General features: G+C 54.7%; 1 protein-coding gene across 1 annotated transcript in view; it reads left to right on the top strand.

The window, feature by feature from the left end:
* The first annotated feature begins 1,191 nt into the window (after positions 1-1,191).
* The window catches only part of TOGARAM2 (TOG array regulator of axonemal microtubules 2), a 45,021-nt gene continuing 34,093 nt past the window's right edge, over positions 1,192-12,119 (top strand). Inside the window, exons 1-7 of the mRNA XM_052649514.1 lie at positions 1,192-1,219; positions 2,060-2,173; positions 2,858-3,139; positions 3,778-3,989; positions 4,687-4,874; positions 9,536-9,582; positions 11,880-12,046. Coding sequence (XP_052505474.1) covers positions 1,192-1,219; positions 2,060-2,173; positions 2,858-3,139; positions 3,778-3,989; positions 4,687-4,874; positions 9,536-9,582; positions 11,880-12,046 — 1,038 coding nt within the window. The remainder of the gene's footprint in view (positions 1,220-2,059; positions 2,174-2,857; positions 3,140-3,777; positions 3,990-4,686; positions 4,875-9,535; positions 9,583-11,879; positions 12,047-12,119) is intronic.

Below are 12,119 nucleotides of genomic sequence, written 5' to 3'. Positions count from 1 at the left end.
AAATCAGTCCTGAATATTCACTGGAAGAACTGATGCTAAGGCTGAAACTCCAGTGCTCTGGCTACCTGATGAGAAGAACTGACCCATTGGAAAAGACCCCGATGCTGGGAAAGATTGAAGGCAGGAGGAGAAGGGGATGACAAAGGATGAGATGGTTGGATGACATCACTGACTTGATAGACCTGAGTTTGAGCAAGCTCCAGGAGTTGGTGATGGACAGGGAAGCTTGGTATGCTGCAGTCCATGGGGTTGCAAAGAGTCGGACACGACTGAGCGACTGAACTGAACTGAACAGTTATGCAACCTGGGGACTTGGAAACTTTAAAGTGTCCAAGAGAGTCTGAATGTTAAAAGTGCCCTTCAGTCCTTGCCAAGTGCTAAGTCGCTTCAATCACGCCCAACTCTTTGCAACCCTATGGACCATAGCCCACCAGGCTCCTCTGTCCATGGGATTCTCCAAGTGAGAATACTGGACCGGGTTGCCATGCCCTCCTCCAGGGGATCTTCCTGACCCAGGGATCAAACCCGTGTTTCTTTGCATCTGTTGCATGGCAGGTGAGTTCTTTACCACTAGCACCACCTGGGAAGCCAGTGGCAGATTTCTTTACTACAGGAATGCTTTAAGGGCTTCTCTGGTGGCTCAGTGGTAAGGAAATCACCTGTCAATGCAGGAGACTCAGTTTCAGTCCCTGATCTGGGAAGATCCCGCATGTCTGGGAGCAACTAAATCCCTGGGCCACAACTATTGAGTCTGTGCTCTAGCGTCCGGTAGCTGCAACTATAAAGTCCACGTGACATAACTACTGAAGCCCGAGTGCCTAGAGCCTGTGCTGAGACAAAAGAAGCCAAGGAATCGGAAGTCCGTGCACCACAACTAGAGAAGAGTCTCTGCTTGCCGCAACTAGAGAAAACCCTGCACAACAACAAAGACCCAGCATAGTCAAAAATAAATAAAAATTTTAAAGCTCTTAAAAAAAAAAGAAGAGGAAAGAATGCTTTCGCTCCTGGTGGGCTTCCCACAAAGTGGTTTACAAAGGGTTTGTGATTTGTATGGATCCTCTCTGCCTCTCTCCATCATACATCCCTGGATGTTATAGGTTGGGGTCCTCTGGATGCTTGAGGATTGTGCTCACGGCCCAGAAACTAGCTGCTGCCTCTGGACAACCCCCCAGGTGCCTCTCCACCCAGGGCATGGGCACCCGTGACGATGTGCCCCCAGGTAAGGGGCCCCAAGGAAGGTTGTCGGGGTGGGGATCTTCCTTGGATACTCCCGTGGGCTCTGCTTGGGAGATGTGGTCAGGCCGCCAAGCCTTTCCATCCGGGCGAGGCTCTCTGTGGGCTCTCCCTGCTCAGCCTCCTGTGGGGGGCTCCCTATCTGGCTCCAGATTCCTCAACCAGGGCTTTGCCTCCACTCTCTGAGCTGATGGGCTGACTGAGGGTAGTGCTCTGTAGTGGGAACATGAAGACGGGCCATGGATGCAGGAGTGGGTCCATGGGAGGGCTGAGTGGCCCCGTTTTCCTCAGCTGACAGGGCAGGAGACAGTGAGGCCAACTCTGTATCAGGAAACAGCATTCCAGGCCTGGCACTGCCCCTGGAGCCGGCTGTGTGAGCCCGTTTCCCCTGGAGGGTGAGGGAGTCAGAGGTCCTGCCTGGAGTGAACGGTTGCTTGTAACGTGGAGCTGCTGCTCCTGGCAGGGTCCTCTGAAGGGGCCTGGAGACCCCTTGGGAGGAATGTGGAGAAATGGGAATGCCTGAGCAGTTCCAGGAACAAGCCACTGTGCTCAGGGCCGAGGACCGGGGAGCCCATGAAGGAGGCTGAGAAGGTGCAGTGTGGGGAGGGTTTGGAGCAAAGCTGGGAGAAGTCACGTGGAGTGGGCTGGGAAGGGGGGCTTTGGTGGGGAGCACGGTGCCCTGGCCGGCTGGGGTCGGGGTGGCAAGCCCCCACCTGAGGGCAAGGCTGATTTGGGGGATGGGCCACAGAGTTCCCGGGGCTGTCTGTCCCCTATCCCGGCCTTAGTGGACTCTAAGACATTGCTCTCCCTGCCTTTCTGTCCCCAGCCAAAGTTTCGGCTCCTGTGGCCGTGTACTGTGGCAGCGTTCCCCCGAGCAGTGCTGGGCCCCTTGCACTCCCAGGTGGAAGCAGTGACTCCAGCCTGAAGACATTTGGAGAAGGTGAGACGGGGGGATGGGCCTGGTGACTCCATCACATGAAATGGCCTTCGAGTGTCCCAGCAGCCTCTCTGGGGCCTTGGGGCAGAGATGGGCCATTCCACCTGGCAGCCACGCAGACAGGGTCAATGACCACAGAGCAGAGCTTGGACCTCATCCTGGAGGAAGGAGATGGGTGTGTTTAGATGCCCAACTGTGTCTTCAAGCCATGGGCAGGCGTTAATTTTACCCTGGTCCCTGCTAGACATGTCCTTTGGTTTTAGGTGGGTCCTTGGGCTTCCCTGGTAGCTCAGATGGTAAAGTGTCTGCCTGCAATGTGGGAGACCTGGGTTCGATCCCTGGGTCGAGAAGATCCCCTGAAGAAGGAAACAGCAACCCACTCTAGTACTCTTGCCTGGAAAATTCCATGGACAGAGGAGCCTTGTAGGCTATAGTCCATGGGGTCACAAAGAGTCAAGCATGACTGAGCAACTTCACTTCACCTTACTTTTCAATTCTCTGCCTCAAAGGATGGAGGTGTACGGAGGGCTCCCGCCAGAACAGGGAATAATTGGGGCTCTCCTAGGAACTGCAGGAAGGCCCTGTGAGCCCCAGGGAGGCAGAGCTGAGGTCCCGGGGCCTGGGTGATGTTAGCACCCAGGGAAGTTGGGGGAGTGGGCTCCTCTAGCATAGCAGTTCTTTTCTCAGCCTCCCTCCAGCTAGCGCCCAGCGCCCTCCTGGAGAAGCCGTCACAGCTCTTGAGTGGACGTGGGGACCCTGGCAGCCTCAAGCTGGATGCTCCCCTGAAGGGCTGGCAGGCCAGGAATGGCCACCCCAGGAACCTCATGGCCCTGTCTCTGGGTCCCCACCCGCTGGTGCCGCTCCCCTCGCTGGAGTCAGATGCCAACAGTGTGGCCCGGGACACCACCCAGATCAAGGACAAGCTCAAGAAAAGGAGACTCTCGGAGGGCTTGGCAGCATCTTCCCGTGGTGAGCCCTGGGCCCTGCCCAGACCCCAACCCTAAGGCCAGGGACCCCAGGCCGCCTGGACTGTGAGAGTCAGCAGGTGTGCAACTGGCAGCTGGGGTCAGAGGTGGTCAGGGGCACCCTCTCTACAGCCCCTGCCTCCTCCCTGGAATGCCATCTCCCACTTGGGCCTCTGCAGCGGCCCCCAACCAGACTCCCCATTCCCGCCCTCACCTCCTTCTAGTCTTCACTGCAGAGGAATTCTTTTCAAACACAGATCTGACCACCTCTTTCCTCCCACTTCTGCCAACTATGCTAAAGCCACCCAGTGGCTTTCAAGTGGATACAGGACTAGAGCCCGCTGCCTTCCCTCCTAATTCAGTACTGATTTTGTTCCCCTTTCTACCCAACCTGCTTCTGAATTTTAATTATTTAATTAATTTATTCTGAATTTTAAATAGGTGACTTTGACTGACACTTTCTACCAAATTTTACAGGAGTGGGGAAGGACACTCAGCACAGTCTAGGGCTGGGGGAACATCTGTCCCTTCCTCTCACCATCCCAGCCTCCCCAGGACATAAGGCCCTGTTGCCAGCAACTGAATTAACTCCACTCCCCACACTCTGGGGACTCACTTACTCCCCATCCCCATCCCATACAGCCTCTTTGGATCCTGGTGGAGGCCCCAAAGGAATTCCCCTGAGGACTGTCATCCCCCGGGCTACCTCTCAGAGGCTGCTGAGGCTATCCAGGCCGATGCCCCCCATCCAGAGCATCCCTACCACCCCAGAAGCCAGCGGAGCCAAGGAGAAGGGCCTGGACCCGCCCACAAGCCGTCAGGGTCCCCAGGAGCTGAGACCCGGTGCCCAGGAGGTAAGGCAGTCGGACTGCTCTGAGTCTTGCCTCCCTGTGCTTCTGTTTTCCTTTCGATCCTTTACCAATCCCTGTTCGTGGGCCCTGAGCATCTCTGAAGGTATCTTCTCCGGTAGTTGCCCCAGAGGTACTAAGCTGGCTCCTCCTAAGCAGATGCTGTGTGACTATCCATTCTTACACATGATGGTTCTCAAGCCTTCTCTGATCTAAATGTTCCAGAATTTCTTATGGTTCTGACCCTCCTCATTTTGGCAAGGGACTATGGCGGAGGGGAAAGAATCCTGGGTTAAGACTCAGGAGATTTAGGTTCTGGTTTCTACTCTGCCCTCATTGACTGTGTGACCTTGGGCAAGTCACTTCCCTCTCTGGGCCTCAGTTTGCACAAAGATAAGGGAATTGGACCTGATGTTTTTGAGGATCCCTTTCAGCTCTGATGTTCTAGGGTTTTCTGAGATGAGAACAGAAAAACAACTAATAATAATGGCTAAAGGGGTTGCAGTAGGAATGAGAGGACCCCCTTTTGGTTTAAATGGTAAAGAAACAATGAGCTCAGAGGTCCCAGGGTTGTGTTATTAGAGAAACAGGATACTTACCAGTGCTGTGGATAGAAGGGACCACTCTGCGCGCGGCACCTGGGAAGTGAGCATCCAAGTGAACTGTTTCATGGACCAGACCCCTCCCCGACTGCCGCTCCCAGGTGCAGATTTCCCAGCAGTACCTGCACTGCAATGATGAGAAGATGCACGAATCCCTGGGAGGCACTGTGATCCCGCCCATCCCCAAGGCCAAGGTACCCGCTGGGACCTCCCGCACACCTGGCTCCCTTCCCAGCCTCTTGCCTCCTGGCCAGGACATCCTCACGGGCCTCAGGCCCCCCACCACACGGTAAGCAGCCCTAAATCAAAACTACCTTGCGGTCCTCTCTCCTCTACCCTCCAAGATCTGCTTGGACTCCCTATGACTGAGTCTTCACACCAGGGCAGAGCTCTGGGAGCCAGATGCATGGAGGGCAGGGTCCTCCACCATGAGCCTCTGACCTGGGGCAGTCACAGAGCTGGCCCTTGACTCCAGCAGGGGGGTGTATAGGCTTAATTAGCAATATCTTGACTTCTGTCTTTTACCAGTGTCCTGATAGGTGTGGTTGCTGCCCTGATGAACAGAGTATGAATATTTTTAGAGCGCTATTGGATTCATGATAGCTCTTTGTGATGGTGCATTTTCTTAATGAATGGACGTTAAAAATGCAAGCATTATTGTGTCTATGTATGGGGGGTAGTCTACAAAAATTTTGGACTAAAAAGGGAATCAAAAAACTGGGAATCAGTGAATAGGGAGAGTGAATAGAGAATCAGTGAATAGAGAGAGAGGGAGAGATAGAGACAGGGAGAAGGAGAGAGAGCGCTCTCTTTGGGGTCTCCTGTACCCATTTCTCTCAAGGGTCCTCTGTCTCCCACATCGCCTCCCCTTCTGTCCCAAGACATGTCCACATCTTACTGTACCCTGGTGGAGTGTGGGAGCCCATCTGTGGACCTGCTCCTGGATTTAAGCTCTCTGCTCGATTTTTCCACCAACCTCTTCCTCCACCGGCCTCTGCCTCCTCACTATCGACACCGCCTCCTCGTTTTCTGCTCAGACACCCACCTCTTCCTCCCTCTGAGAGTTCTTGGTGGCTTTCATGACTCTCTGGCCCCCGATAAGTGACCCTTCCACCCATCCCACTGCTCTTGAGCTGTTGATGTCCTTGAATTCTTTGCCTTCCTCACCTCCTGACTTCCAGGCAGTCTCCTGTGTGCCCCCTCTTTCCTTGTTTCTTAAATGTATTCCAGAACTCTTCACTTCCATCTCCTTGTTCTCCCCTGGGAGTCTTATCTGTGCAGGTGGCTTCCAAGGTCAAGTGGGATGGGAGACTTCTGCGTCCCCTGGGCTTCCCTCCTGTTGAGCATTCCCAGGGCTCTCAAGGCTGATGCAGATCCAGCGTTGGAAGCAACTGCCACAATATACCCCCACCACAGCATCGCGGATGGAGCTCTTTGTGTTTCCCCTAGCTGTCTCTCCCCCATAACCTCCCAATTTCCATGGGGGTGCAGGAGTGCTCTTTGATCTTCCAATTTCAGCATCATTTTCAACTCTTGCCTCCTGTTCCTAACAGATTGCCACATCCCATGAGGGCTTTCTTAAACAACGAGAGACAATACGGAGGCTACCACCCCTGCTTGCCGCTGCCTTTGCTCTTAGTTTGTACTTGCTGGCTCCCTTTTGACCTCCCCCTGGAGTTCCTACCCCATCTCCTTGTGGCCTTGAGCTCTTCATCCTGATCTTTTGTTTTCATTCACCCCCCTCCCCAAATACACCCCTTCCACGCACCCTCACTTCCATGCACCTCACTGCTCTGTGGGAGCCTGAGTGGCAACCCGCCCCCGCCAATACCCCTGTGTCCAGCCCTGGATGGCACCTCCCTGCAGCCCCAAATGGGCCTCTTATCCTTGGCCTGCTGGTCAGTTCCTACATTCTTCAAGCCCCAGCTCCATGTCCACCCTCTCTGTCACGTCTTCCCTGGCCTCCTCGGGATGTGGCGAAGGGCTCTGTTCACACGGCATTCAGCCTGTGTGCTGTCCAGCCACCTCCCACCTACTTATTTGCTCACCTTTTATTTCTATTCTTGAACTTGCAGCACTATAAGGCAGGGGCTATATCTGGACACTTCTGTGGCTCCCATGGTGTCAAACTCCCATGTTAACTGCCATGGATTAATCACGCGTGGATTAGGCAGATAACTATCTGAAGTATCTGCCTATTTGCTGTCAGGCTGTGACATGGATTTCTCTCCATTGACTCCGTGAGGCTAGCTAATGGCTGGGAGGGAGACTCCATACCATTTCATCCATCCTTCCATCCGTCTGTCTGTCCATGTGTCCGTGCATCCATTGAGTCACTGTTAAGAACCACTCTGTGCCAGACACGGGGTCAGGTGCTATGAAAGCAAAGCCAAACAAGACATCCTCTGTGTTCTGGGAGCTCATAAGAGAAATTTACTAGCAGACCATTGACTAAAAGCCCCAGTGAGGTAAACACTAAGGTAGAAGGCTGCCTCTCATTCTGAGGAGCGCTGTGGAAAATTATTTCAATCAGGCCAGGAAGACTTCTCAGAGGAGGTGAGGCCAGTTGGGTTTTGAAGGCTGAGGCAGAGTCTGTGAGATGGAGCAGAGGGAGAGTTGGGAAGGACGATTGACTGAGGCATTTAGGGCAGGGCTAATTTTCCAGCAGCACCGTATCTGTGTGTGACGGGGGGTGAGGTACGCAGGGCTGAAGGGCCCGTGTGCTAAACTGAGGAGTATGAGCTTTACCCGGAAGCAGTGAGGTGCCACTGGAGGCTTTTTGGTGTGGAAGTGATGTCAGACCTGATTTAGGAAGGTCACCCTGGCCACGGCAGTGTGGCGTGGGCTGTGCACACTGTTGGCCTCAGGGACCCAGGGGAGAAGCTGTGGGCACCTGAATGGGCAGAGGCTGTGGGCACCTGGTCTGCAGTGTTCAGGGTGCAGAGGGGCTCAGAAAGTGAAGAAGTGAGGGAGGGGCTTGTTGACTGGATGGCTGTGGGATGAACCAGGTAGGGAGCTGAGGCCCATGCCAGAGTTACTGGATAAACAGCCAGACAGATGGTGGTGGCTTCAGCAGGACAGGGAACTAGGAGGAGAGGCAGGCTTTGGGGCAGTGAGGTGGCAGCTTGTGAGTGGGTTCAACTTGTGCTGCTGGGGACACTGGTTGATGCTCAGATGTCTGGCCAGGTGCGTGGAGAAGACTGTGGATGCAGGTAGAGCTTTGCTTTTCCATCATTTTCGTGTGGCCTTGTGGGACCACCTCAGGTCACGGTGGGGGTTCAGAAGAGGGAGGAGGGGCTGGAACGCTGTGCGGAGAAAAGTGAAGGCTCTCTGGGTGTGGGCGACCTTGGCCTCTGTCTTTTCTGCTAATGAGTCTCTAGAGAAGGGAAGGAGAGTTTTGCCAAGGTCCACAGCTTGAAGGAGGCTGAGCCACGTGCTCTGAGGCCACATCGTCTGCTCAGAGGGGAAAGGAAAACAGCGTCCAGCTTGAGGTCAAAGGGGCGAGGCTGTGGGCCAGGAGTCGGTGGCGGTCGGGTCTGAGGGAGGAAAGCAGCACCAGGATTACCAGTGCCCCGTGCCCACTCTGTGCCTAGCCAGAACCACCAAAGGGACTTCCCTGCTCACCTCTGCCCCCAGGCCTGTTGGCACAGCTGGGCAGTGGTGGGTTCCAATGGCAAAGACCTAGTGGTGGGTTCCAATTGGCAAAGACCTAGCTCCCTAGCTGGGTGCCCTGGGGTGTTTACCTATGATCTCCAAGCCACACAAGCCCTCCCTGGGGGTCCTGACATAGAAGGCTGTGCCTGTCCCAGGGAGCAACTCTGAGTCTTGGTTGTCCCAGGCTCTGGCCCTTCCTGTAGACCTCTGGTCCCCTGACCTCCACGGTCCCCTCAGTAGGAGACCCTGTATCTGGGCAGGCACTCAGGTGGGCTCTCCTACAGCCTGTCCTCCGGCCATCCCAGCCTGGGTCACCCTGCTGAGTGAAAACTCTGAGGCCAGAGCACAGGATGCCGTGTCCCAGTTCTCGTGGCTTGGCACCCTGTCAGCCCCCCAGAGCCTTCTGCTGTCTACGCGTTTCCCAGTGAGAAGAGACAAGTCCATGTTAGATAATGCATATCTGGTCTTCCTGGGAATGTAAGGCCCATGAATGCATCACCACCTGTCTTAGTGATGCTGTATTCCCAGTGTCTACACAGTGCTTTGCGCACAGTACATCTTCAATAGGGTATGGTAACCCACTCGGGTATTATTGCCTGGAGAATCCCATAGACAGAGGAGCCTGGCAGGCTACAGTCCATGGGGCTGCAAAGAGCTGGACCTGGCTGAAGCAACAACATGCATACATGAATGAGTAAACAGTACTGTTTATTTTAAAAACTGCAATTAAAACCAGTGCCAGGAATGCCTCATCTTTCATTCCTGTGCTCAGTTTGAACTGAATGTCTCCTACAAAGCAGTGGTGATTGCCCATTAGCAGCAAAGGGGGTCATTCCCTCTAAACCCTGGAGGGGAAAAGGAGTGGGTCCCCGAGCTTTCATGGGTTGGGAGAGGTCTTGAAGTCAGTCTGTCCTGAGCTGGGAGGAGATTCACCCCCATCTCCTGTGCACACAGCAGGGACAGGGCTTCCTGTTGGACTAAGTGGTTTACTCATGGAGGCTGGCTTCCTGGGGAATCAACGGTCTATGCAGCCAGAAAACAGGGCTCTGAGCTTTGTCTGGACCAAGCCTGCCAGTCACCCTCAGGTCCAGAAGGAGCTGCATCTCCTGCTGCCTTGAACACCTGGCCAAGAGCCTCTTTACAGGGGCACCCACAGCCTCCTCTGTCTCATCCCCCTCTCAGCTGTCACCCCATCCTGGAGCTAGCCTGGGAGCTAGCTCTTGCTTGCTAGATAGCGCAGCAGGAGCTCTTGCTTGCCGTCTCTCATGGTGCTTTTTTCTCCCCCATTCTTTTAAGATTGGTCCAGGAGCGTGGGCCTCGGGAGAAGACCCCTAGATCTCTGGGTATGTACTCGCCTTGCACCCTTCCGTTTGTTATTTGACTCTCTGGTTCCTGGGTTGGATCATGGGATCAGAATTAAGGCTAGAGGAGATCTGGGTACTCTTAGACTCATTGTCCTCATTTCATGGAGGGGGAAACAGAAGTCTCCCTGGTGGCAGGGAGGGTGGCCCCTGCTCTGTGCTACCCTCCACCAGCGTAGGTTGCTTCATGATCGCCCAGCTGAGAGAGACGGTGCTGTCCCATCTGATAGAGGAAGGGGTGCACTGAGGGTCACCAAGCTGGGCCTTTTTAGGCTCAGTGCACAGAAAGCGCGCAGGTCCTTGCGGCTCCAAAGGTGGGGTTTTGTCCCATCCTGTGGCTGTCCCTGGGCTTCCCAGGTGGTGCTAGTGGTAAAGAACCCACCTGCCAGTGCAGGAGATGCATGGGTCTAAGCAAATAGAGGATTTCTTTCCAGACAGAGTGAGAAACTAAACTGCATCCCCTGAATCCCTTGGTCAGCCGATCCTGGGTGGTTTCAGTGTCAGGGGATGAGAGCCAGCTGCGCTGGCAGTGAGGCAGGTGGTTGGGGCTCAGAGAGGCTCTCCAGCCTATGACCTAATTCATGGGGAGGATTGAAGGTCGAGTGAGGGGACATGGGCAGAGTACGCTGGGCCGCAGGCCTAGGGGGGTTGGCGGCAGCTGCTGTGCTGACTGGCAGGAGCGGGTGGACTGTTGCCCAGCTTCCGGGCAGGTCACCCTGTAATCAGCTCAGCAGCGGGTCAGTTGGTCAGGGGGAGGCTGCTGCCCACAAGGCCCCAGGGTTAGGATGCCCAGCTGGGCCTGAGAGGCAGGCCTGGCATGGAAACCTCTGCTGTGGCCAGTCTCCCCTCTCTGGCCAGGCTGCGGCAGGGTGCGTTGGGGCAGTCCAGTGTGACACACACGGGCACCCAGTGTCCCTTGAGAGCTTCCTGAGAGCACTGGAAGGGGGTTTGGGGCCAGGGGACGCCAGCTTAGAGCTACTCCCCTGTCTTCCCCACCAGGTGTTGCTTGAGAACCGGGTCCTTGGGGGCAGGGGCCAGGCTGCTTGGACAAGGCTTTCCAGGGTGTCTCTTGGTCTCTTGGAGGCATAGGCGAAAGGGGGCTACAAACTGGCAGAGTCCTCAAGAAGTTCTCTGACCTTCCAGCTGTGCCCCTCCCAATGTGGGCACCACATCTGGCCTGTAGTTAGGGTTCACGTGGTAGTGTCTGAAGCTAAGGGCTTTCTCGCAGTCCCTGCTCTGGTGAGCTGGCCCCTGGACACCCACGCCCTCAGCCCTGCTTTACTTCCCGGCAGACAGAGGCTTTGCCCCTCCTCCCTCTTGATTCTGGAGTCTCCTCCCAGGAGGGATCTTTGGTAGAAGGCAGGGGCCAGACAGAGATCTGGGGGTCCCCAGGAGCCCTGCCAGATCCCCAGACTCAATACACCCTTTCCAGCCTCAGGCAGCCCCAGGTGGTGGCCCCCCTTCCCAGAGGAGCCCTGATTTGCAAGTTCTTTCAAGGCCAGTGAACTCCAAACTTTGTGAGCAGGAGAACCTGGTTAACATTGCCTTCATTAAAGAAAAACTAATGGACCTACCCCCACATTGTCCCTAAAACAAGAAATATGCTCTTAAAGTCTATCAATTGGGAAAACACGAATGACAAAGATATACTATGGATTTGATGCCATTTGGAAATGAATTTGAATATTATTAATCATAAGAGCATCTGAAGGTCACTGGGTCTCAACTTTCCCATCTGTAAAACGAGGGCATTGGGCTGGCATTAGTTCTCTGGCTCTTTCCTGCGGTGTTATAGTCTCAGATAGGAGCATGGTAGTGTATCATGATCAATGGGCTCATTTTGTTTTTCCTCTTTCTGAAGTACATGCCTCCCGGTTAAGACAGACTTACATTCTCAGGAAATATCTTAAACCTCTTAGATAACAGGTCTGCCCCTATTTCCTGCCCATGCTCCTCTCCACCCCACCCCACCCCACCCCAGCCTAATCTTAGAATAAAGTGTGCAGTAATTGTTGATAGATGGATGCACGGACGGATGCATGAAAGGGGGAGGGTGTTGGTCCTCAGGCAGCCTGTTCTGTTCCTGCCAGTGCTGCTGTGTGGAGTGAACTTAACCTGTGCCTTTCCTTTTAAGGCAGCACAGGGGAGAGGCACTGAGGGTGGAGGGCTTAGACAGTTGCATGTTCCACCAACCACAGGGCTGCAGAGCCTTAATCCCAGCGGCTGCTGCCCTCAGGTGCTGGGCGTCCTTAGTTTGACTCTTGTTCTCCACTCCTCAGAGCCAAAACCTCTGATCCCACCTGTCAGAGACAGGTCTGCTGCCCCTGAGAAGCCTGCCCTGCCTTTATCTCAGTCTGCTCCGATGCTGACATCCTTCTCCTTCAGCCATGCCCAAGAAGCTCACCCCTTGTTAAAAGAAGAGGACCAGAAGGAGAGTGGGACCAAGGTACCTGGAAAGCAAGGGGAGAGGAAGCTGGGGTCAGAGCACACCACTGGCTGAAGGCACACGTGCTTCTGAA

Source organism: Budorcas taxicolor, chromosome 11 (assembly GCF_023091745.1).
Source record: "Budorcas taxicolor isolate Tak-1 chromosome 11, Takin1.1, whole genome shotgun sequence".
NCBI classification, from domain to species: domain Eukaryota; kingdom Metazoa; phylum Chordata; class Mammalia; order Artiodactyla; family Bovidae; genus Budorcas; species Budorcas taxicolor.
The sequence above is the reverse complement of the archived record's forward strand: the minus strand, read 5'-3'. Positions and strand labels throughout refer to the sequence as shown.